The sequence below is a fragment of the Sphaerodactylus townsendi genome, linkage group LG10, assembly GCF_021028975.2.
Source record: "Sphaerodactylus townsendi isolate TG3544 linkage group LG10, MPM_Stown_v2.3, whole genome shotgun sequence".
NCBI classification, from domain to species: Eukaryota; Metazoa; Chordata; class Lepidosauria; order Squamata; family Sphaerodactylidae; genus Sphaerodactylus; species Sphaerodactylus townsendi.
The window spans coordinates 88,225,674-88,247,340 of NC_059434.1; the positions used below are offsets into that span (position 1 = coordinate 88,225,674).

At 51.9% G+C, this 21,667-nt stretch overlaps 1 protein-coding gene across 1 annotated transcript in view; it reads right to left on the reverse strand.

Moving 5' to 3' along the window:
* Window positions 1-21,667, reverse strand: part of EXOC6B (exocyst complex component 6B) — a 191,689-nt gene that overhangs the window by 84,658 nt on the left and 85,364 nt on the right. The window contains exons 7-16 of the mRNA XM_048508780.1: window positions 20,435-20,605; window positions 20,213-20,281; window positions 12,092-12,175; window positions 11,956-12,002; window positions 10,039-10,159; window positions 9,305-9,376; window positions 8,622-8,719; window positions 5,320-5,425; window positions 4,517-4,626; window positions 1,430-1,541 (exon numbers count right to left, since the gene is read on the reverse strand). Of these exons, the coding sequence (XP_048364737.1) occupies window positions 1,430-1,541; window positions 4,517-4,626; window positions 5,320-5,425; window positions 8,622-8,719; window positions 9,305-9,376; window positions 10,039-10,159; window positions 11,956-12,002; window positions 12,092-12,175; window positions 20,213-20,281; window positions 20,435-20,605 (990 nt within the window). The remainder of the gene's footprint in view (window positions 1-1,429; window positions 1,542-4,516; window positions 4,627-5,319; window positions 5,426-8,621; window positions 8,720-9,304; window positions 9,377-10,038; window positions 10,160-11,955; window positions 12,003-12,091; window positions 12,176-20,212; window positions 20,282-20,434; window positions 20,606-21,667) is intronic.

Sequence of the window (21,667 nt, forward strand, 5' to 3'; positions counted from 1 at the left end):
GTGGTGAGAACCACAAAGGATTGCAAAGAGCTCCAAGCGGACCTTGATAAATTAGGTGAGTGGGCTAAGAAATGGCAAATGCAGTTCAATGTAGCAAAATGTAAAGTGATGCACATAGGGGCAAAAAATCCAAACTTCACATACACACTATGCTATCAGTCACAGACCAGGAAAGGGATTTGGGCGTCTTAGTTGATAGTTCCACAGGAATGTCAACTCAATGCATGGCAGCTGTGAAAAAGGCAAACTCTATGCTGGGGATAATTAGGAAAGGTGTTGATAATAAAACTGAAAACCGCACTTGGAGTCCTGTGTTCAGTTCTGGTCACCACATCTCAAAAAGGATATTGAAGAGATAGAAAAAGTGCAGAGAAGGGCAACGAGGATGATTGAGGGATTGGAGCACCTTCCTTATGAGGAGAGGCTGCAGCGTTTGGGACTCTTTAGTTTGGAGAGGAGACGTCTAAGGGGGGATATGATTGAAGTCTATAAAATTATGCATGGGGTAGAAAATGTTGACAGGGAGAATTTTTTCTCTCTTTCTCACAATACTAGAACCAGGGGACATTCATTGAAAATACTAGGGGGGGGGGGAGAGAGAGAATTAGGACTAATAAAAGGAAACACTTCTTCACACAACATGTGATTGGTGTTTGGAATATGCTGCCACAGGAGGTGGTGATGGCCACTAACCTGGATAGCTTTAAAAAGGGCTTGGACAGATTGATGGAGGAGAAGTCGATTTATGGCTACCAATCTTGATCCTCTTTGATCTGAGATTGCAAATGCCTGAACAGACCAAGTGCGCAGGAGCAACAGCAGCAGAAGGCCATTGCTTTCACCTCCTGCATGTGAGCTCCCAAAGGCACCTGGTGGGCCACTGCGAGTAGCAGAGTGCTGGACTAGAGGGACTCTGGTCTGATCCAGCAGGCTCTTTCTTATGTTCTTATGTTCTTATGATCTCTGCTCTTTTGCTCCCACGAGTTCCAAAGCTACAGAGTTTTTCATCACGATCACTGCCCAAGTCCCAATGTTCTTGCATCAGTCGAAAAACAGCCTATCTGTTAAAATGCAGCAACTTAAAGTGTTGTTTTCAAATGACAGTGTGTTGAAGCTGTTCCAAGGAACTAGGGTGTTGTGGGTTTTCCGGGTTGTACGGCCATGTTCCAATAGCATTTTCTCCTGACGTTTCGCCTGCATCTGTGGCTGGCATCTTCAGAGGATCCAGTGTCGCTTGCAGGAGACGGGGGCTTCTTCTCAAACTAGAAGCACCTCCTCTTTTCCAAGAAGACACAGAAGTGTGAGGGGAGAAACGACAAGTCCTTTTCGCTGTCCCCTTTCTCCAAACCAGCTTAGTGAGGAAGGACAGCATTCCAGCAGCTACCCTGGTGATACGGGGCCTTCCCCAAGACTCAGGGGGAACCCTCACCTCTGTCAGGCCGACATTCCTCCTCTTGATGGCATTCTGTAAACAACTGCTCAGAGTTCGAGTCAGCAGCAAATTAGTAGATTTCCGGATCATGTCATCAACCTCTGTAGAGCTGAAGAGAAGAGGGAAGTTGTTACTAGTATACAAAAGGACAAAAGGAAGCACGGCTTTGAAACCGGGGCGTCAAAGCTCCTTTGAAGATAACCCCGTCCCCATCAAGACAAGATGGGCAGAAGCCACAGTCAGTGGCCGGGGTGGGGGGGGCAGGGGGGGTGACGACATGGTGTGCAGAAGGACAAGCGCCTGGTAGTTCCAGTTCAGAGGATCAAACGAGACAGGGGCCAGAAAAGACCCTTCTCTGCTGAGCACCCTAGAGAGCTCCAGCCCCTCAGAGAAGACAGCATCAGACTGGCTGGGCAGAAGGCCCCCCCTGGGCACACCTGAAGATGTCTGCTTCGGAATCAGACTATCAGCACCATCCACTCAGACTGGCAGCCATTCTCCAGGGTCTGGGGCAGAGGCTTCTCATGTGAGGCTTCTCACATGACCTGCAGAGAGGCAGCACGGTGCAGTGGTCAAGGACCTAGGAAAGCCAGATTCAAATCCCCACTCGTGTGGTGGAAGCTTGCTGGGTGACCCTGGGCCAGTTGGGATGTGAAGACAGGAAATGGAAAACCATCTCTGAAGAACACCTTTTGCCTAGGAAGCCTGACAGGGCTGCCAAACGTCAGCTGTGACTTGATGGCAGAAAAACAACCACCCCAAAAAACCCATCCAGCCCTTTCACTTGGAGATGCCGGGGACTGAGCCTGGGGCCTTCCGCATATGAAGGAGCTCGTTCCAGGAGCAGAAAGGGGAGAGGGCAGCAATTAATCCAACCCTGCCACAGCGCTCCACAATCTCAGCTGGTCCCCTCAGAAGTGAAAAGAGAGACAGAGATGCCAACATGGCACTAAGACTTTAAGCAGCGAAGCACCCTCAGCTGGAACCACTTCATAAAAACAAGTTTGATGATGGCAGGGAAAGAGAGGGAGACCGACCGACCGACCGACCGACCGACCGACCGACCGACCGAGAGAGAGAGAGAGAGAGAGAGAGAGAGAGAGAGAGCAGAAACCAGTGTTTGTGAGCCCCAATTCCCCACAGCCATGTTTGCACATGTTCTGAGATCACCTCTTGTTAGACCCTGTGAGGGGCAGTTCTGGAGCCAGTGACAAAGCATAAGGAAGTCCAGTGACTGGAAGGCCTGCCCTTTGCAAGTCCGCATGGGGCTCGCAGGGAAAGCTGCTGTGGCTCCCCACTCTTCCTTCCCAGGGGGCCTCCCAAACACTCCCACAGGCTGCCAGACAGGTGTCCAGAAGCTCCCTGGACCATTCTGCCCCGGTGCTGCCATGAAGCCCTTTGGACAAAGGCGGAGGCTTCCCCGTGCTTTGATCTCTCACGGGCCTCCTCGCCTCAGGCTTGAGACAAGGCTCCTTGAGCTGAGCAGCCCAGTGACAGGCAGCTGGTGGGGAGGGGATTCCACACTGGGACGGTGGTTCAGAAGCAGGAATACCTTGAGGGCTCCGGGCAACTCAGCCCAAGTGGCCTTTTGCTCCGCAGCCTGTTTTACCCACAAATGGTGAGATGACAAACAGCAGGAGCCATTCCTGCTTCCCCTTGCCCACCCTCCCCATCCGCCCACCTGCTGCAGTGGAAAGCAGGTACGATCCACACTTTCCCCTGGCAAGGCAGGGCACTCCTCCCTCCCTCCCTCTGCTTGGGGAAGTCCGTTGCTGTGAAGCATTGGGGGCCTCCAGGTTCATCTCCAGGAGGGGGAGGTCCACCACTGCCCACAACCAAACCATTTTAGGATTAGCAGGAGGAACTCCAGCACAGGTGGTCCAAGCTGTGACCCTAACCCTTTGACCTTCCCCTGATCAAACTTGGAGCTCAGCCATGAAGCAGCAAACATCTGCCACCAGCCACCAAAAACGGGGGGGGGGGGGGCAGACATCTCCATTTTCCACTAAAGAGCCTGAACTGGTTGGAAGGAACGATACTGGAGGAATGGCTGCGGAAAAGAGAACTTCTCTACCAGTTCAGGCCTCCCTCCAGTTGGCCACGATGTGTCCAAGGGCACGTGATCTGTCCGTTCCCAAGAGGAAAGAACGGCCAGGCTCCAAGAGGGACACGGCGGCCCTCGCCCACACCCCAACTCTGCACGGAGGCACCCCAGTGAGGGAAGGATTCCCTCAGGGCAGGAAGTCTGAATTGCCCAGGCTCTGAGAGAAAAGCATGTGGCAGGCTTTATTGCCTTTTGCGGGGAGGGCTGCTTCTTCCACACCTAGAGGAGGCATTTGCTTGGAATTCCAATTAAGCAAAAACACGCTCCATGCTCTCTGCCGGAGGGACGAGTCCCCTGGGCACACAGAGCCGCCTGTGACAGTGACGGCTGATGGCCCCGGACCCCGCACCGGCAGCCGTGACCTTCACAACAGCTGTGATTGACAGCCTGGCCCCAGTCACTCCAGGGTGCGCTGCACATGACAAGGAGAAGAAAGACAGACAGAAAGAACAGAAGTTGCTGCTAGCTTAGCAGGCAAATGTCCTCATAAAAACTAATTCAAGTTGTCAAGTCGAAGGGAAGAGTCAACAGTGGCTGGCAAACAGGAGTGGTCCTCGGAGGAGGCAGCAGGAGGCCAGCGCCCTGCTCCGGCCACAGCCCAGGCGGAAAGATGCTCCAGCAAAGCCCCTAAGTGGCATTCGGGGGAAGACCTCTGCTGGTGCTGCTGGAGGAAACTCAAGAAGGGCAAGGGAGTGACAAATGGACCAAGACCAGGCTGCACTGAGAGCCACGTGGTTTGCACTTCACCTGGAATTGAAGAGATGATGGGAACAGAAAAGGACCAGGACCTCTTATCCCTTGGTTACCTGCTGTGGTTGCATCCAAACCAACGCCCCCTGCTGACAAGGAGGGGTGGTCCCCCCCACACCAAAGGGAGGGCGTGTGTTTACACAGAGAGCTTTTGTGACAGGCCCCCCAAAGATGCTATGGTATTTTCAGGTATGGATGCGAGAGTAGTTACCAGTGTCCAGCTCGTGTACCTGAGATGAAGATCTTCAGAGAACTTTAGGCAAGCGTAGATGAATTCTTTGATCTGGATGTAAACTTTAGGCACAAACTCAGAAAAGGGGAACTTCTTTGGGAATGGTTGCTGCAAAAAGTAGAGTTGGGTGGTCAGAGATTTGAAGGTGTCCCCAGGGGAACCAGCAAGCTCTTCCAACACTGAGCCCCCCCCGTTGACTCACTGCCCTGCCCACTCTTGCCAGAGGCAGCCTGCTGCCATATTGCTCCCTGTGGGACAGAGAACGTCCCCCCCCCCACGCCTCAAGCTGCTCCTTCTGAAGCAAAGCCTCTCTTTGCCTGTCTTCCACCTCCCACTTCTAAAATGAGACAAGTCCGATTTGGCAGGCCACGAGCACAGGAAGGCTGAACGCCAGTGAGTTTGAAGGGGTACAAGACGAAGGGAACAGAACTGGGTGCAGAAGCCTGGTTCTTTCCCCAGAGTGTAGTGCATAATTAACACATCTTATTAAAAAAACACACCCCTATTTCTAAGCTGACCGGGGCTCTTCCTTTACCCAACAGACCCACGAACCAACCCCACTCGCCTTCTCCAGTCTGCCAAAGCCAGAGGATTCAGCAGCTGCCTCAGAGCATCTTTCACTGGGCCAGGACTGAATAGCTCAGAAGTCAGTCAGTCATTGGCAGGAATCTCGTGGGTCACAGGGGTCGCCCTCCCCCCTGCGGCAGAACACCCTGAACAGATCCAGCCTCTTCCTGAAAAGCTCCAAGAAGAGTTGAAAGCTGTTCAAAAGCCCCCCTCTCTGCCACCCACCCACTGTACCTTTGCGAGCTCTGCATCGTGGAATGGAAACTGACCCACCACCTTCTGATACAGCTCTTCAGAGACCACGGGGATTGGGCTGTAATTGTCCAAATCAAGGATATTTCTGTGAATGACAGCAAAAGAGAGTGTGCATTGGCCCATGGTGGGGTTAACAGCATTCACACCTCCTGTGCAAAGAAACAGGGACCCTCCCAAACACCCTGGGAGCTGTCACGAGAGAGCCTGCTGGCAGCGGGACCCACCCTTCAGAGGCTGCTTTTCTTTCCCTGGGGGAGAAACTTCATTCATTCTTGTGCAGGGGCAAGAGGAGACCCGGGACTGAGCCAAACACAACCAGACTCCCTGAGCAAATCTCAGATGAGCCACCTCCACAAGCAGGCCGCTGACTCCTAACTGTTGTTCTTTAAATGGTCCTCTTTGCATTCTCACTGTGGACGTTTGTGCCTCCACCAAACAGGATTTGGGGAGTCTCTAAAGCTCAATTTTGCCGCAAAGACCTCCCGTCTGACAAACGTCTCCGCATGCTGTGTATGCCCAGCTGGAGAACAATGGCACGGCCTGGCTGGCTGCCTTCCAAACATACAGAGGATGCCATACCAAGCCTCCCTTATTTGTCAAACGCTTTGATGGCTAGAATCAACTGGCTGGGGTGACTCTTCTGGCCTGTGTGGCCGGGTACTTTTTATCCAAAAGGTTTGTTGGCATGTGCCACAGTGAGAAACACACCTTACCATGACACGCCTCTGAAGATGCCACCCATAGATGGGGGCAAAATGTCAGGAGCAAACACCGCAAGGCCTTGGCCCCCCAGACTGGAAAACTCACCACAGCCAGTTTGTCTTGTCCATTTAAAGCATTTTCAGAGGAGGAGGAGGTTCTTCTCAAGCCCAGAGAACAAGAGTGGCCCCAGCATCTGATGTCAGGCTAGGCGGAAAGAAGCTCCACATCTCAGCTCGGATGGAATCTGGAGACTCTCGTAGCTAAGGAGGCAAGGCCTGCTCTTAAGGCAGCCTTGTACTTGTGGGGTCAAAGATGAGGAAGAACTGACCCCCACCCCACCCCACACACAGAGTTCCAACGCTGGAACTCAGGAATACAAATCTGAACGCTGAAAGGGGGAGACCGCCGGTGGTCAGCAGCTCCACAGGTTTGACCAACACAAACTGGAAGTCTCAGGCAACAGTCAGAGGCTGGAACAGAGGACAGAGGCAAACGACACCCTGAGAAAATGTTCCATTATAAGCTGGGGGAAACGGTCAATATCCTTGCAGAAGAGCTTCAGGTGCTGGGATGATATCCGGGTGGACCCAAGAGGTTGAGGGTGGAGTAGGTACCCTTGGATGCAAAGTCAGGGCAGGTAAATGGATTCCCTCCATGTTGGAAATGAAGGAGTAGGAGAAAGAAATGGTGCTCCTTGGTCCAGAAGGATCCACCACAGAAGGAGGCAGCAGGAGCATCCTATTTCAAGGCTCTTGCACTGGCCTGCAACAGCCACATCTTCAGCCAAGCTTTAGTTAAGTGGCCAGAGGGCCCCACAGAGTCTGGGTAAGGATGCCTCCTCAGCCTAGAGCAGGGGTGGCCAACCTGTGGCACTCCAGATGTTCATGGACTGCAAGCCCCATCAGCCCCGGCCAGCATGGCCAATTGCAGTCCATGAACATCTGGAGTGCCACAGGTTGGCCACCCCTGGCCTAGAGGGAGAGGTGCCCAGCCAGGGCAAGCATCAGGTAGCTCCAGTTCATTGGCGGTCTCTTGAAGGCTCTGGGTGCGACTTCTCTATGCTGACTCCGAAAACCCCAGAAAGGCTGGGATACACAACACTGTTCTGGAGAGAGAAAGACGTGATGGGGTGCCGAGGGCCCAGTCGTTCACGTCCTCGTCTGCCTTCCCCAAATCGTGCGGCAGGTGAGAATGCTGTCTGCTGTCTGTATAAGGACAGCTGGAGCCCTTCTCTAGCCCAGAGCCAGCCACAGAGCTACAGGCATGTGGTCCCAGTTTCCTCCTAAATGCAGAACAGAAACAGCCGGGCTCTGGTTTGGAGACGAAGAAGCACAGCTCCCAAGCAATAAAAGGCACGAGAAGGCCACTTCAACAGAGGGCAACCCGGGGAAAGGCCTTGTGGGTTGTGGCAGCAAACTTGGGAACTCCCTCCGCAAGAAGGTCTGCCGGTCCCCTTCTATCAGTGTCTCATGCCAGCAGGTGAATACGCGTTTGTTTCGTCTGGCAGACCCCCAGCACTGGGGACTGACCCACCTTCTAGGGTTGTTTGTTTAGGTGTTTTCAGTTGAATTATTTTATAGCTTTAATTGTATTTTTAATTGCTCAAATGTTTTCATGTTTGCCACTTTGTGGACCCTGATAAGGTAGAAAGGCAGCATAAAAATGTTTTAAATAAACAAACAAACGAAGTATTTCTATAGGTCAAGTCCCTGCAGAAGTAGCAGAATGGCACGTTAAAGAGGAAGAGAAAAAAGCAATCTGCCAGGTAGTCAACCCCCCTCCCCCTGCAGACTCAGGAACCCCCCCGCCCCCCCCGCCTCCAACACCACATCTCCATGTCTGCTGCTTCTTGACATTACATCTGAGAAGCCCACACAGTCCACTCCATGGGTGGGTGACCACAGCTGGGCCACATGTGGCAGCTAATGGCTCCACGCTGTGGCAGCGGCAATCTGTGAGATCCCCACGACACTTGGAGCAGCCTCAGCAGCCCCAGATGCAGCTTCACAGGGACGTTCAGAAGAAGCCCAGCCCCTAAAGGGCAGAATTCCACTCCCATTTGCCAGTCCTGCTCAGCGACTTTCAGCCGACCCTCCTGCACTGGTTCCCCCCCCCCCCCCGCAAGCCGTTTTTACCCCCACCAAGGAAGAAGAGGAGGAAGAAGAGTTTGGATTTTATACCCCACCAGTTTGGATTTTATACCCCACCTTTCTCTCTTGTAAGGAGGTGGCCTACAAGCTCCTTTCCCTTCCTCTCCCCACAACAGACACCTTGTGAGGCAGGTGGGGCTGGGAGAGTCCTGAGAGAACTGTGACTAGGTCACCCAGCAGGAATGTAGGAGTGCAGAAACACATCTGGTCCACCAGTTAAGCCTCCGCCACTCTGGTGGAGGAGTGGGGAATCAAACCCGGTTCTCCAGATTCGAATCCACCTGCTCTTAACCAATACACCACGCTGGCTCTGGATGACTCAGTCTGCCAACCACTGTACTTCAGACCATGTTGAAAGCTCGGGGAGATGTAAGCAATCTGAAATCTGGCTTTGCACCCCTGCTCACGGTAAACCACAAACAGCCTCACCTGAAGACTCCTGCCCATTTCTTCAGCAGCGTCTCGCTGTACTGATCCCGGATTTCCAGCAGCAAGTCGAAGAGCTGGTGGACAGGAAAGCCGTAACCCTGGGCAAAGACAGGCAGCGTCAGGAACACCAAAGAGTTAGCTCTCTGGGAGCCTCCAGGTGAACCTGGCCCAGCCAAAAGAGAGCTGCAGCCCATTCCACAGCTTGCAGAATCTACATTCACCTGGATCATGTTTGCAGGCAGGGGGCAGGACGGGCATATCAAAAGAGGAACACATCTACCCCACCCCACCCCGCCTTCCTCTCAGGAACTCCCAGCTACATAGTGGATTCCTCCTTCTCCATTTTATTCCCAAAACAACTCTGTGAAGCGGGGTTAGACTGAGGGAGCACCAACAAGTCTAGGGTAGAGACGGGGCTTGAACCTGGCTCTCCTGGAGACAGCAGGCTCCAGACTGACTCAGTGTCGATCACACAGACAGCCTTGCCAGGTTCACTGGCAGGAAGACAGCGGGCACAGGGTGCTGCCAACCACTACGCGTTGTGTGGGAAAGGGGTCCAGGGTATGTCGGAGAAGAGCCCACGGCTGAGAGGGGGGGCAACAGACGTTCAGAGGGAGCAGGATGAGCACGAGGCCCGGGGGGTGTGTGTGTGTGTGTGGTCTTCATGCAGGGCAGGGGCCCACCTGCAGCGTGTCAGCAAAAAGGACAATGAGGTTCTTCAGGTCCAAGACGAGGTCGGGGTCGGAGCAGTAGGACTGGAAGAGAAAGAGAGCCAGTGGGTCCCTCCACCTGGTCCCCCCCCCCCACCTTCAATGAAGGGAAGAGAATCAGCACTAAATACCCCTTGCTGCCCACCCCACACCCTCCTGGGGGCTCAGGCAATGTGGGGCTCCTAGGGTGACTGTGGGGCCATGGGGATGCCCACCAAGCTGCTGCTACAAAGTGGATAGGACCGGGTTGGGCACCCCACCCCCCAGGGCCTCTGATAGGCTGCTGGAGATCTGATTGGCAGGGCAGATTACAATAACATTGCTTCAGTGGCAGCCACCCCCACCCCCAGTGAAGGCTGAATTCTCTCCCGCTCCTCTTTCCCATTTCCCCCCACATTTGGGCTTCCTCGATGTGTGTGTGTGTGTGTGTTTCTGCCTCCTGCAGCTATTCCTTCAAAGGTTGGCCCTACCTCCCGTGGCCACGATTTCGTTGCTGCACCCTTTCCCCTGAGTCAGAATCCCAAAGGCCACCGCAGTCTTAAAAAGGCTGAGGACCTCCTGCTTGCCCTGAAGAATATTACACAAGAGTCAGCTAAAAGAGATGTGCTGGGAACCAGATCCAGAACTACACCCTCATCTCTGGACTAACCAGAGAAAAATGACGCCCTTTGGGTGCCTGAAAAGAGATCCTCCTGAGCGCTACTCACTGAATGAGTCCGCAGGACAGCGATGGTTTTCGAGAGCGCCATGTCCCACAGCTCCTCAAGGTAGGCTCTGTCCACCAAGCCCAGCAAGGTGTGCAGGACGTGGTCCTCGATGACGAAGAATCTACAGGAGAGACAGCAAGGGCCGTGGTCCAAAACCCAGGCCATCTGGTCCTCCTAGGCCCACACCCGTGGGGAGAACTGGGCACGTCCCGGAATACACTGAATGCTCCTCCCCCCTCCTCTGCCAAAGAGCGTCTGGCGCATGGGGCATGCAGCCAAGAGCTTGACCACTATCTTTAGTGGGAAAGGGGGGGGAGAGAAAGCCCCAATCTTCATCGCAGCCTTGGTGGTTCCAGAGGCCATCATGCGCACGCACCAGTCCTGCAGCCTCAAAGGAAGGGGCTGGCCAAGGTTTTGGAAGGGTGGCCGATCTCCAGACAGGGCCTGGAGATTTCCCTGAATCACAAACTGATCCTTTCCTCTGGAGAAAACGGCACCATCTCTCTTCCAAGCGCCCTCTGCAGGCTCCAGGCATTTCCTGGCCCAGAGCTGGAATTACCTGAACCTCAAGCTGAACATATCAAGCAAACTCCCAGCCTGCCTTGTTGGCCAAAGGTTCACTTTCCAGGCCTCTTCCCCCACCCCCAACACCAGTCCCCTTCACACTGGCTGTGCATTGGTATTTTAGCCCACCTTAAACCCAAAGGTCTAGGGGTGTGTTACAAGTGACAAAACACTGAAATGTAAAAAATTGGCCATGCCAGCAGGGGCTGATGGGAATTGTAGTCCATGAACATCTGAAGCGGCAGAGTTGGACACCCCTGCTTTAGATAACCTGCAAGGTTTAGATGCAAGAGATTAGCAGATTTGAGAGTTTCACTGGTGGGCGGGACCTAGAGGGGATTTCAGACTCTCCCCACTCTTTTCCCAACCTTTGGGGCTGTGGGATTTGCAGCCAGAGAATGCACTGAGAGCCACAGGCCTAGACAGGAAAGGCATTTGGCCGAGTGGTCCATCCGGGGCTACTAGCCACGGCAGCCAGCCTTTGGACCCCGGTGCCAGGAGGCAACCTCAGGGGAAGGCAGACCTCGGCCTCCATGTCCTGCTCTTGGCCACTGGGGGAGGCAGGCGGCTGCTGCCCGCTAGGCTCAATTTTTGCCGCCTGGCAAATAGGAAAAAATAAAAACTGAAATTAAAAAACAATTTTAGGAATAAAGAAAAAACATTATTTGGACAGAAAACATTTTACAGGATGCTGGGCCAGAAAGACCACTTTGGGCTGACCTGACGTCCTTCTCCCCTTCACACAAGGAGGGACTAAGATGGGCCGCCAGAGGCTGAGCCGGCACTGGCGTCACGGGAGTTTCTGTGCGTCTTCCTTGCTCACTCGCACAGCTTGGCTGAATCCCTGCCCAGGTGGTGGAAGGGAAAACGCCCCGGGCTGCTCCACCCCGCCCGCAAAGCCCCCAGTCTCCCGGGCAGGCTCAGGCCCTGGCTCCCTCGGGAGCTCACCCTCCAGCACAAACAAGTGAGAACTCAAAGAGCAGGACTGGTGCACAGGAGCAAGGAGGGCTGCCAGCTCTGGGTTGGGAAATACCTGAATATTTGGGGGTGGAGCCTAGGGAGGGTGCTTAAGAGGGATGTGATGTCATGGAATTCCCCCCCCCCCCCCACCTCAAGCAGCCATTTTCTCCAGGGGAACATGGATCTTGGTTTTTCTGGAGAGAAACTGAAATAGTGGGAGATCTTCCGGTGCCACCTGGAGGCTCGCAACCCCCCAAAACAAACCCCCTGACCGCAACTTCTCCCAATCCTATCAGGAGAAAACCGCATGCCCTGTTTTAGAAAGGAGTAACACCTCCCCCACCCTCAGCTCAGGAGAGCAGGCAAGGAAATAAAACCAAAACATTCACTTACCCCACAATCTGATTAAAATACTTCCGGTAGCCGTTCAGGGTTTCATGCTGGAAAAGAGAAAGGGGCAGTAGAGGAGGATTACCAGGGTGACGGAGACCCACCAAGACAGTGCTGCCCCCCTCCCCGAAAGCCATACCATGTTGGAGGGGGGCTGCAGCACCAGCCGGGCCTGCTTCCGCCGTTGCTTCCGGTAGTAGCTCTCAAAGGTTTCTCGGGCCCCCTGCAAGGAGACATGCTCAAGATCTCATCACAAGCAGCTCATCCCATGGCCAAAGACCTTCCCCCCCTCCCTCACTCAAAGGGTCTTCTGGAAACAAAAAGCCCTGAGATTCCAGCCCTGCTCTCTGCTGCTTCCCCTCCAGCTCCCAGAGGGAGTTCTAAAGCCACCCAGTCGGCATGCCCACCAAACTCGTGGAAAGGCTGTGCCCGTGATCCTGGGCACTGGCTGCAGCCACACGCAACTGCGATGGCTGCAGGAAGGTCTTGTCCACACAGGAAAATCCAACTGTGAATGCTGGCACCATTGAAAAAAACCCTTTCAGCACCTCAAGACTTGGGGTGTGGACCCAGTTCAACCTCCAGAGAGCGGCCATCAGCTGAGGCTCCCCAAGGTCATTTCCACACCCTGAAGGGCAACAGCCCTTGTGGCACGCGTGGTCCCCTTTCTCAGCATCCCAGTTGGCGTTTCCCTCCCGGGTCCTGCTTGGACCTGCAAGCCCTTTGCCGCAGCCGCCCCCTGCTGGGCCTTCTCCTCAGCTCCTCTGCACAATAGACCTTGCTACATCCAACAGCATCTTCATCACACCACTGGCATTTGGGGAGTTTCTGCAGTGGTCTGAGCCAGAGGCCTGCGGGTTCTGCGCACGAGAGTCCCTTTCTTTGTTGCTTTAAGCTCATCCATGAATGGCGTCTCCCCAGACGCAAAAGTGGCAAGAGAGTCTGGGACCTGCCCTATTCCGTCCACCTGCCCTTGGAAGGGGAGGATGCCCATTGCCCTCCAGGTGAACACCACGTGCCTGAAGAGGGGCACTGGCCTCAGACGCTCCTCTCACCCCTCTCCAGTTTCAAGGCTACAGGTATGAAGACCCAGGAGGGAAACAACAACTTTGGTTGCAGAAGACTTTTTTTTTTCAGTTTATCCAACAGAACAACGGGAAACACTGAAAAAAAATCCTATGGAATACTTTCAATGTTGGAATGATGGAAATGCTCTTCAAGCGCAGGTTTTGCTCACTCAAAATGAGTTAAGCAGAAAATTTTAAATAATACAATTTACTGCATTAGATAATGATAATTCTTTTGCATACTGCTGACATATGTAACATAAATAATTTTGTCAATGTTACACTGCGGTTGATGATAACACAAAGAGTTCAATGTTTTCAACTTGTTATCCAAATCCGCTGGTCATCCTATCTGTTCAGGCTGTAAAATATTTTCTGTCCAAATAATGTTTTTTTCTTTACTCCTAACATTGTTTTCTTAATTTCAGCTTTTTCCCCCGTTTGTCAGATGGCAAAAATTAAGCATAATGTGCCCCAGTCTGCAGTTTTCTCTCTCAAGTAATGAGCATACTAGCCATTTGGCTTGTAGAAAACGGAGGCAATTATACTTTTAAATCACACACACACATGAAATAATACTATTTTATATGCTTGTTAAGTTATGATAGTTTTTGTTGTTAAAACAGAAAAACATATTTGTGTTTGATAGTAAAGTCAGTACTTCATATATTTCGGTTTTTCTCAAAAGTGTTTTTTCTCCATGGGAATTTTTCCCCCTCGTCTTAAAACTCTCCCGAAATGTAACATTTCTGTTCAAAACAGCTTTTAGAACTAATGCTGGATCAGCTCAACAGAACCATATAATGGCTAAAAGTAATGGACTCTAGTCCAGAGAACCAGGTTTGATTCCCCACTCCTCTGAATGAAGCCTGCTGGGTGACCTTGGGCCTATCTCAGTTCTCTCAAAACTCTCTCAGCCCCACCTGCCCCACAAGGTTGGTGGGGGGTGGAAGAGGCGATTTGGAGATGGACGGGGAGAGTGCAACCCATTGATTCTCCTGGACTTCTCAGTGGCTTTCACTGATCACAGCATCCTCCTGGACCATCTTGTTGAGCTAAGCTTAGGAGGCACCAATTTGAGGAGGTTTTGGTCCTTCAGAAAGCAATGTGGGTACGGGGGGTTGGGGGGTGGCTGCTGTTCAGGTTCTTGACCTTTGGCCTGTGGGCTCCTGCAAGGCTTCATCTTGTCCTCCATGGTTTTAAACATCTACATGAAACCGCTGAGGGAAGTCCTCTGGACATCTGGTCTGGTTTGTCACCAAATATGTGGATGACACACAGCTGTATCCTATGATGCCACCAGATCTCAAAGAGGATACAGAAACCTTGAACTGGATGCAGGGATCAAATGAAAAGCAAGGCTCAAACTTCTGTGTGAGAATCTGCCACCACTTCATCAGCAACGTAATTCAGAATTGCCCATAATGGCCTGGAGTCTATTTTGGGATGTGGGAGGGCTAACAAGCTGAAGCTTCATGCTGATGAATCCTGAGGGTGGAGGGAAGGTTTGACCCAGGAATCGGGATATCTTCTGTTCTGGAAGGAGGATCAAGTTTGTGGCTGGCTTAGTGGAGCTCCTGTGGGATAAAAGGGGGGCAGAAGTGGCCAGGGTAATTTTTACCTGGGGTAACTTCAGCTACTGAGCCAGCTGTGGCCTTCCCTGGCCAAAAAGAGATCTTCAGGATAAACAACAACAAATTGGGCATAGTGTCAAGCAACAACCAAAACACAGGCACCAGGCCCAGGCTACAAACATCAGCAAAAAGCTGCTAACAAATGTGCCCGTTTATTCTATCCATAGAAACAAAAATACAAGGATTTAAGTCCTCTGTGAGAATCTGCTGCCAAGATGCTCGTCTCACACCATCATTGTGCAAACAGCAAAAAACAACAACCCAGGTCCAGATAGTTCAATATGCAGATGAGTTCCCCGGTGCACGCCTGTTTCGTGGAAATCGACTCCACTTCACCAGCAACTACTCTAGTAATTCAGTCTTGCCCATAATATTCTGAGATCACTATCATATTGGGGTGTTGTGGAATTTCTGGGCTGTATGGCCGTGTTCCAGCAGCATTTTCTCCTGACATTTCGCCTCCTGACATCTTCATGCCAGCCACAGATACAGGCAAAATGTCAGGAGAAGATGCTACTGGAACACGACCGTGCAGCCTGGAAACCCCACAACACCCCAGTGGTTCTGGCCGTGAAAGCCTTTGACAATACACTATCATATTATATGCCAAAAAATGCTAGAACCAGTTTCATTTGTGTTTCCCTTCCAGTTGGGCTAAGATGAAGACTGCTCAGTGGTACAAAATGCTGCAACCAGAATGCTGGTCAGAGAGGGCTGCAGGGGACGACATCAGTCCTTTTCCCAATTATCTTCCAAGCACAACTCAAAGGGCTGGAATTCACCTTACATGTGGGACCAGCACACCTGAAGGACCAGTTACTCCTATATGGACCTACCTGGCCATTATGACCATGTTCAGGTACCCTTTTTTGGGTGGTTTGACCCAAGAAAAGACCTTCTCAGTTGTGGCACTGAAATTATGGCATCCCCTCTCTCGGGAGATCTGCCCTTCGCCTTCTCTCATTGTTTTCCTGAAAGAAGGGGAAGGCTTATCTGTTCCGTCTGGTGTTCCCTCCCTGACCTTCCTTCCTGTGTTTGTATTTTAACTGTTTGTACATTTTGTTTAATTGCTGTTTCCATTTGCTTTTAATAAAGTGAACTGTGGGCTACACTACTGAGTCTAGTACATATGTTCTGTTTGCCATGTGCATTATCTTGCTCTCAATACATTGTTATCTGTAATTCCATCTCTTGGCATTGCTGACATGCCCTGTCTAAGACTGATTCTTTGTCTACAGGTTTCTATCTTCTTAGTCCTATTACTTTGCTTATCAGATGTTTTATTTTAATTGACTGTGCTGGCTTACGTGACATCGTTCACCTTAAGTCTCAAGAAGGGCCAATTATATAGAACAATTAAATAAATATTATGTATTTTAAAAGCTTGTTTTTGATTGTGGACTGACGCGGGGACCCTAAGCTGGGCGGAAAGGCCGTGTAAAAATGTTTTCATAAAAATCAATCCATCAGGCTACTTCATGGTCAGTTCCAAAAGGACACACCACCATCCTCTGCAGAGAGGGGGGGGGGTCCACATATACTACCTCACCCTGAGTTTTTTGGACGAAGGATGAGATAAAAATGTGGCCGATGGAGAGGGTCAAGGCACCGGAGCAAAACTCCTAGACCATGCCCAGCTGTGTACTGTGAGCTGTATCTCAGAATGCCCCAGGACACCCCAAAGGATTCTGGGCCAAGCCTCTTCTGACCCCCAGCCCCAAGCCAATCACAATGCTTCCCTGTCCAGACATCTCTGCAGGGGTCTCACCATGACGTCACATGGCAAACCAGTGCCTCAAGCTCTCCCCCCAACTGCAGAAGGAGCCCCATCCCTCTGGGAAAGCAGGGCGCAGAGTTAGGAGAGCCACGGGACACGGCTGCTAACCAGGTTCCATTTGCACATTGTTCGAAGCAGTCGTCGCAGGTCGCTGACACTCGTCATTATGGCTTTTCCTGTGTCCTTATCAATGCAGCACACAGAGCACAGGCGGGCCAGCCACGCTCCGCGATCCCACCCGTTTATGGCTCTTTTATTTCACCAGGCACCGCTGGGTCAGCCGAGTCAAGAGATGTGGGGCGCCAGAGGGGAACAAGGAGGCGGGGCAGCGGGAGGTCTGAGAGGTCACTCCGCTTCTGGCCTACATGCTTCTAGAGCCTAGCTGGGGCCAGCCAGGGAGTGCAGGTTGATGTACGCATTTAAAGATGGGAAGAGCACATGAGCCCTGTCATTGCTCATGGACTCTCCTCTGTGCTTTATATCTTTTTATTAAACTTCCTGATCTCCTGAACTTCAGGAGTCTGACCTCTGCATCCCTCGTGCCCAACTTGATTCCCATTCACCAAGGAGGTCAAGGAAGGAGCTGGTGCCAGATCCCTCGTCCCCAAAATGCAGACGGGTGGGTTTTGTCCCTGCAGCAGTCAGCGGGAGTTGCAGGAAAGACCTCGTGCCTGGGAAGTTTCCTGCAGTCTGTCCGGAGGAGGCTTTCTAGAGATCAGCTGCTGGCGGCAGTCACTAAAGAAGCAGCACTTTACTCAGGAGTAGTAGGGGAAGCGATAGAGACGCCAGGTAGACCTGTGACTTCCACAGAACTTTTCAACCTTTCGGGAGGGCTTGCAAACCCCACGCCTTCACAGACAGTAAGACATTGAGCGGATGAACAAACAGTTCCTTCGAAAGCATCCCTGTCTTGTGGCTTTCTTGATGTGGCTGGGTAATATTTTTCTGGATGCTGGCCATTTTTGATTACCAATTAGTTTCGTGGTTTTGGTCTTTTCATTTCAATTTTCTAGTTTATTGCACATTGTTTGGGTTCTGATTTTACTGTCAGGTGCTCTGGGAGAATTTTGTGCCCAAAACAGGATATAAAAGGTTTATCGAAGGCCCTCCGCCCCCTAAGCAAGCCAGCAGCCTCTCCTCTGCTCACCAGCACATGACCCCGGCTTGCTTTCTTCCCTCTCTGCCTGCCCTTCCTGCCAAAGTTCAGCACTTCCTGGAAAGTCTCCAGGCTTCTTTGATACCGTCTGTTGCCTCGGCTGCTGCCGAAGGAAGGGCTCGCAGGTGCCCGGCCCCGTCTCCAGGACCACGACCACAGGCTGGCCTTGAGTCACAATGTGGGAACTCCTGCCTCCTCGCTGATAAGGGCTGGCCAGGAGAAGCAGAATTTTTCACATTGTCCTTTGGGGACTACTCATCAGCTGCTCGACCATAAAAGTTCGGGGACAGGAAGGTCAGGTTCACTAAAAATAATAAATATTGCAATCTTTATTCAAAGGGGTCCTTTTCAACTGCAGGCCAAGCACTCAGACAACGCTATTGTAAAAGAGAAATATTAGTGTTTTTCAGAGCTATTACATTATGATCCTTCCGGCTGCAGCCAATGGGAACGCTTTCTCTGGTGCCTGCCTGACCGCTGAGACCCCGTGCTCTGAGCACGGCCTAGAAAGCCAGCCTGGGAATTAGCCTCATGGCATGATGGGGAAAGGACAAGGCTTCCTCTGAGGGGTCTTCCTCAGGTCAGCAGCAGCAGCAGCAGCTATGCCGTGGTGCAATGTGGCTCATTCAGAGATTGTTTCTTGTCCAACTTGTGACTACATGCTGCTTCAGGCAGGTGACTTTCCTCTAGGATTTTTATTAAGAAGCACACCAGGAAGCATTCTAGGGAAGCCAGGCAGTCTCTGGCAAACAGGCAGCCACATACATGCAGAGAGAATAAGAATGAGGATCTTTAATCAAAAACAATTGCTGCTAACCTGCCTTCCATTGAGGACCTGTATACTGCACGGGTCAAAAAAAGGGCTGTGAAAATATTTACTGACCCCTCGCATCCTGGACATAAACTGTTTCAACTCTTACCCTCTAAACGTCGCTACAGAGCACTGCACACCAAGACAACTAGACATAAGAACAGTTTTTTCCCGAATGCCATCACTCTGTTAAACAAATAATTCCCTCGATAATGTTAAACTATTTATTATATACTTATTATATAATTACTGCACTACTTTTTTCATCATTCCTATTACCCATCTCCTCCCACTTATGACTGTATGACTATAGCCTGTGCTGACATTTTATTTTATTTTATTTTATTTTATGATTTTACATTTTATGTTTTCATTACTACTGATTGTTTCCTGATTGCTTACTAGACCTATATGACAATCATTAAGTGCTGTACCTTATGATTAAGTGCTGTACCTTATGATTCTTGACAAATGTATTTTTCTTTTATGTACACTGAGAGCATATGCACCGGAGACAAATTCCTTGTGTGTCCAATCACACTTGGCCAATAAAGATTCTATTCTATTCTATTCTATTCTATTCTATTCTAGTAGATACCATGGCCTCCCCTACCTGTGCCAAAGTAAACTCGGGCCCCTCCAAAGAGAAATCAGTTCTACTCTCAAGACTTCATTCTCTCCTGCTGCCGGCTCAAGACCCTGGGATTCCATCCCCCAGACCCGCACAGACTGTCCCACCTTCTCCCTTCATACCTGCCCTTAAGATCTTTCTCCCCATGCACACCTCTCGGCTTCATCTTTTCTCCAGCCAGTCAATTTCTCCGCAGCTCGCCTCCTGCCTTGTGAGGGAGCCCATTCTTCTGGTCCTAAAATCCCTTCCCAAATCTCTTGTTGGGCACCCATGCCTATCTCAGCATCATCCCAGGTTGGCTGCTCTCTGTACTGGCCACATGGGAGGAACTGTTGTCTTTGGGCTCTAGGTTACATTCAGTACAGTTGAATGCTAGAATTTGCAAAGTCAATGGCGGATGGGTTTCCCACAAGTAAATTGCTTCTACATTGATTATATGACAGATCCTTCGTAGTGCCTGGAATCCTGCCCCCCAAAAGAACTAGTCCAGGGGTAGGGAACCTGCGGCTCTCCAGATGTTCAGGAACTAAAATTCCCATCAGCCCCTACCAGCATGGCCAATTGGCCATGCTGACAGAGGCTGATGGGAATTGTAGTTCCTGAACATCTGGAGAGCCGCAGGTTCCCTACCCCTGAACTAGTCCTTTTCCCCTTGAGGAGAGATGCCTTTTTCCGTATTTGAGGGGAAGGGCTTGAGACCTACATTTTTAATGAAAACTGGGAGTGCAGAGAGCCTGCTAAACCTCTCATTACAACAGTATAGCCATTTATTAATATTTCAGTGCCTTTCTTAAAATGTACCCATGATTTTTGATATAAACAAGCATGTACCCAAAAAAGTATTAATGGGGCGGGCTGCTGTGATACCAAAGATGACAACAGCGCCCCACCTTCCCCCAGATATGCTGATTATTTAAGGTACGTGTGGAAGGAAAAGTACGTCCCAACAACAAACCTGCAGAGGCAGGGCAGATGTGCCCAAACCAACATCAGAGATTGTGGATTGGCAGCCAAGAAATTCAGGATATGGAAGCTGAGGGTATGGAAAAGCTCTCGATCCGATCGAGCCTCTGACCCAAACATAAGAACTTTTCACCTCCGTGTTCCTTCCCCCAACAACTAAGGATGAGCAAGGGCTGTTCTCCGCCATCCATGCAGGAACCCAGGCCGGAACATATACTTACCAGTACTGAATAGATGTGTAGGCAGCGGTACACAGGTGAGAAGTCGACCAGCTCTTGGGCCCCTGGAACCTGGGACACCGTCAACAGAAGAACACCCGTCAGCAGGGGAAGCGGGTCATGCCGGGGGTGCAAAGCAGGGCATGGAGACCGTGCAAGAAAGCAGCCCCTCGCCTTGCAGGGGGGCACCTCGGCTCAACCCCCCTCCACTTGGCAGGCACTTGCCTCTTCCTCCTCCTCCTCCTCGACATCCAGGATCCCAGAATCCTGCTCAGACATGGGGCTGCTGTTCTGGCCCCCTAGATCTGAGCTCAGGCCGGCATCTCTCTTGAGCCTTCTGCTGCCGGTCTTGCAGGGCCGAGGCATGAAGTGGTCCAGGTTCCTTTGCTGCTGGGCCTGGAACAAAAGCAGGCAGATGGTGAGGTCCCCAAGTGCCACAGAGCGCTGGACACGCCTTCCCTCCCTGAGCCGCTCCGAGGGCACTCAGGGGCAGAGAAGCTCCTCCACAACCCACTGTCCTAAGCCCAGAGCGCCCCCAAACCCTTCACTTGGTGGCCCGGTGGACCTGTGGAGCCTGTCAGCAGAAGCACAACGGCCCCACCGGGCCTTGACTGTGGGCCCCGTTCCTTATTTCATCCCATGCGAGCCACGGCCTTCCACATCTGGACCCCAGAGGTCTGTGAACGCATCCCCACAGCATCCCAGGAAATCTGAGTTGTGTGGTGCTGATTGACAGCGTCTCTAAAATGTACTTAGTCCAAACTTTAAGACTGGGACCGGCTCCAGGCTCGGCTCGACGGAAAAGACCCCGTGGCAAGCCCCCTGCTTGCTTGACTCAATTAGTTCATAATCCTAACATATCAATCCACAGGAAGCAGAACACAAGAGGGCCGGGGGGGCGGGGGAAAGGGGGCAGCCATCATTCCTCCGGAGCAGGAACAGGACCGGGCCCAACTGACAGCCTGAACAGGGGCAGGGGATTTTCTTGTTTGATAGCACAGTATCCATGACAGACAGGAAAATCCTCTCGCCCCAAAGCTGAAAGTGTGCGCTGACGGAGTGTAGAACTGACGGCAAGAGGCTTAGAAGGGAGGCAGGCTCAGCCAGAGCCCCGGGAGACCCTCCTTCCTCCCACCAAGAGCAGGCGCGCACAACACACCCAGGGATGCTCAGTTAACCAGAGGAACTCTACAGGGCCCTATGCATTGGGGGGGGGGGGCAGAAATGTGCAGCTGGCCACGGGGGTCAGTCCCACAGGTGGCTCTGATGCCTCCCAGGCGCTGCAGCAAAAAGGAGAGCAACGTGGACACGGGAGGCACCCCGAGAGCAGGAGCCCTTCCCTACCCGGCAGCCAGCCTCAAACGAAGAGGAGGAGGGAGCTGGGAAAGATGGCGCCTGGCAGGCTTTGTGAAGCTGCCAGGCTGCCAAAGCGGAAGGGGTGGGGGGTGGGCAAGAGCT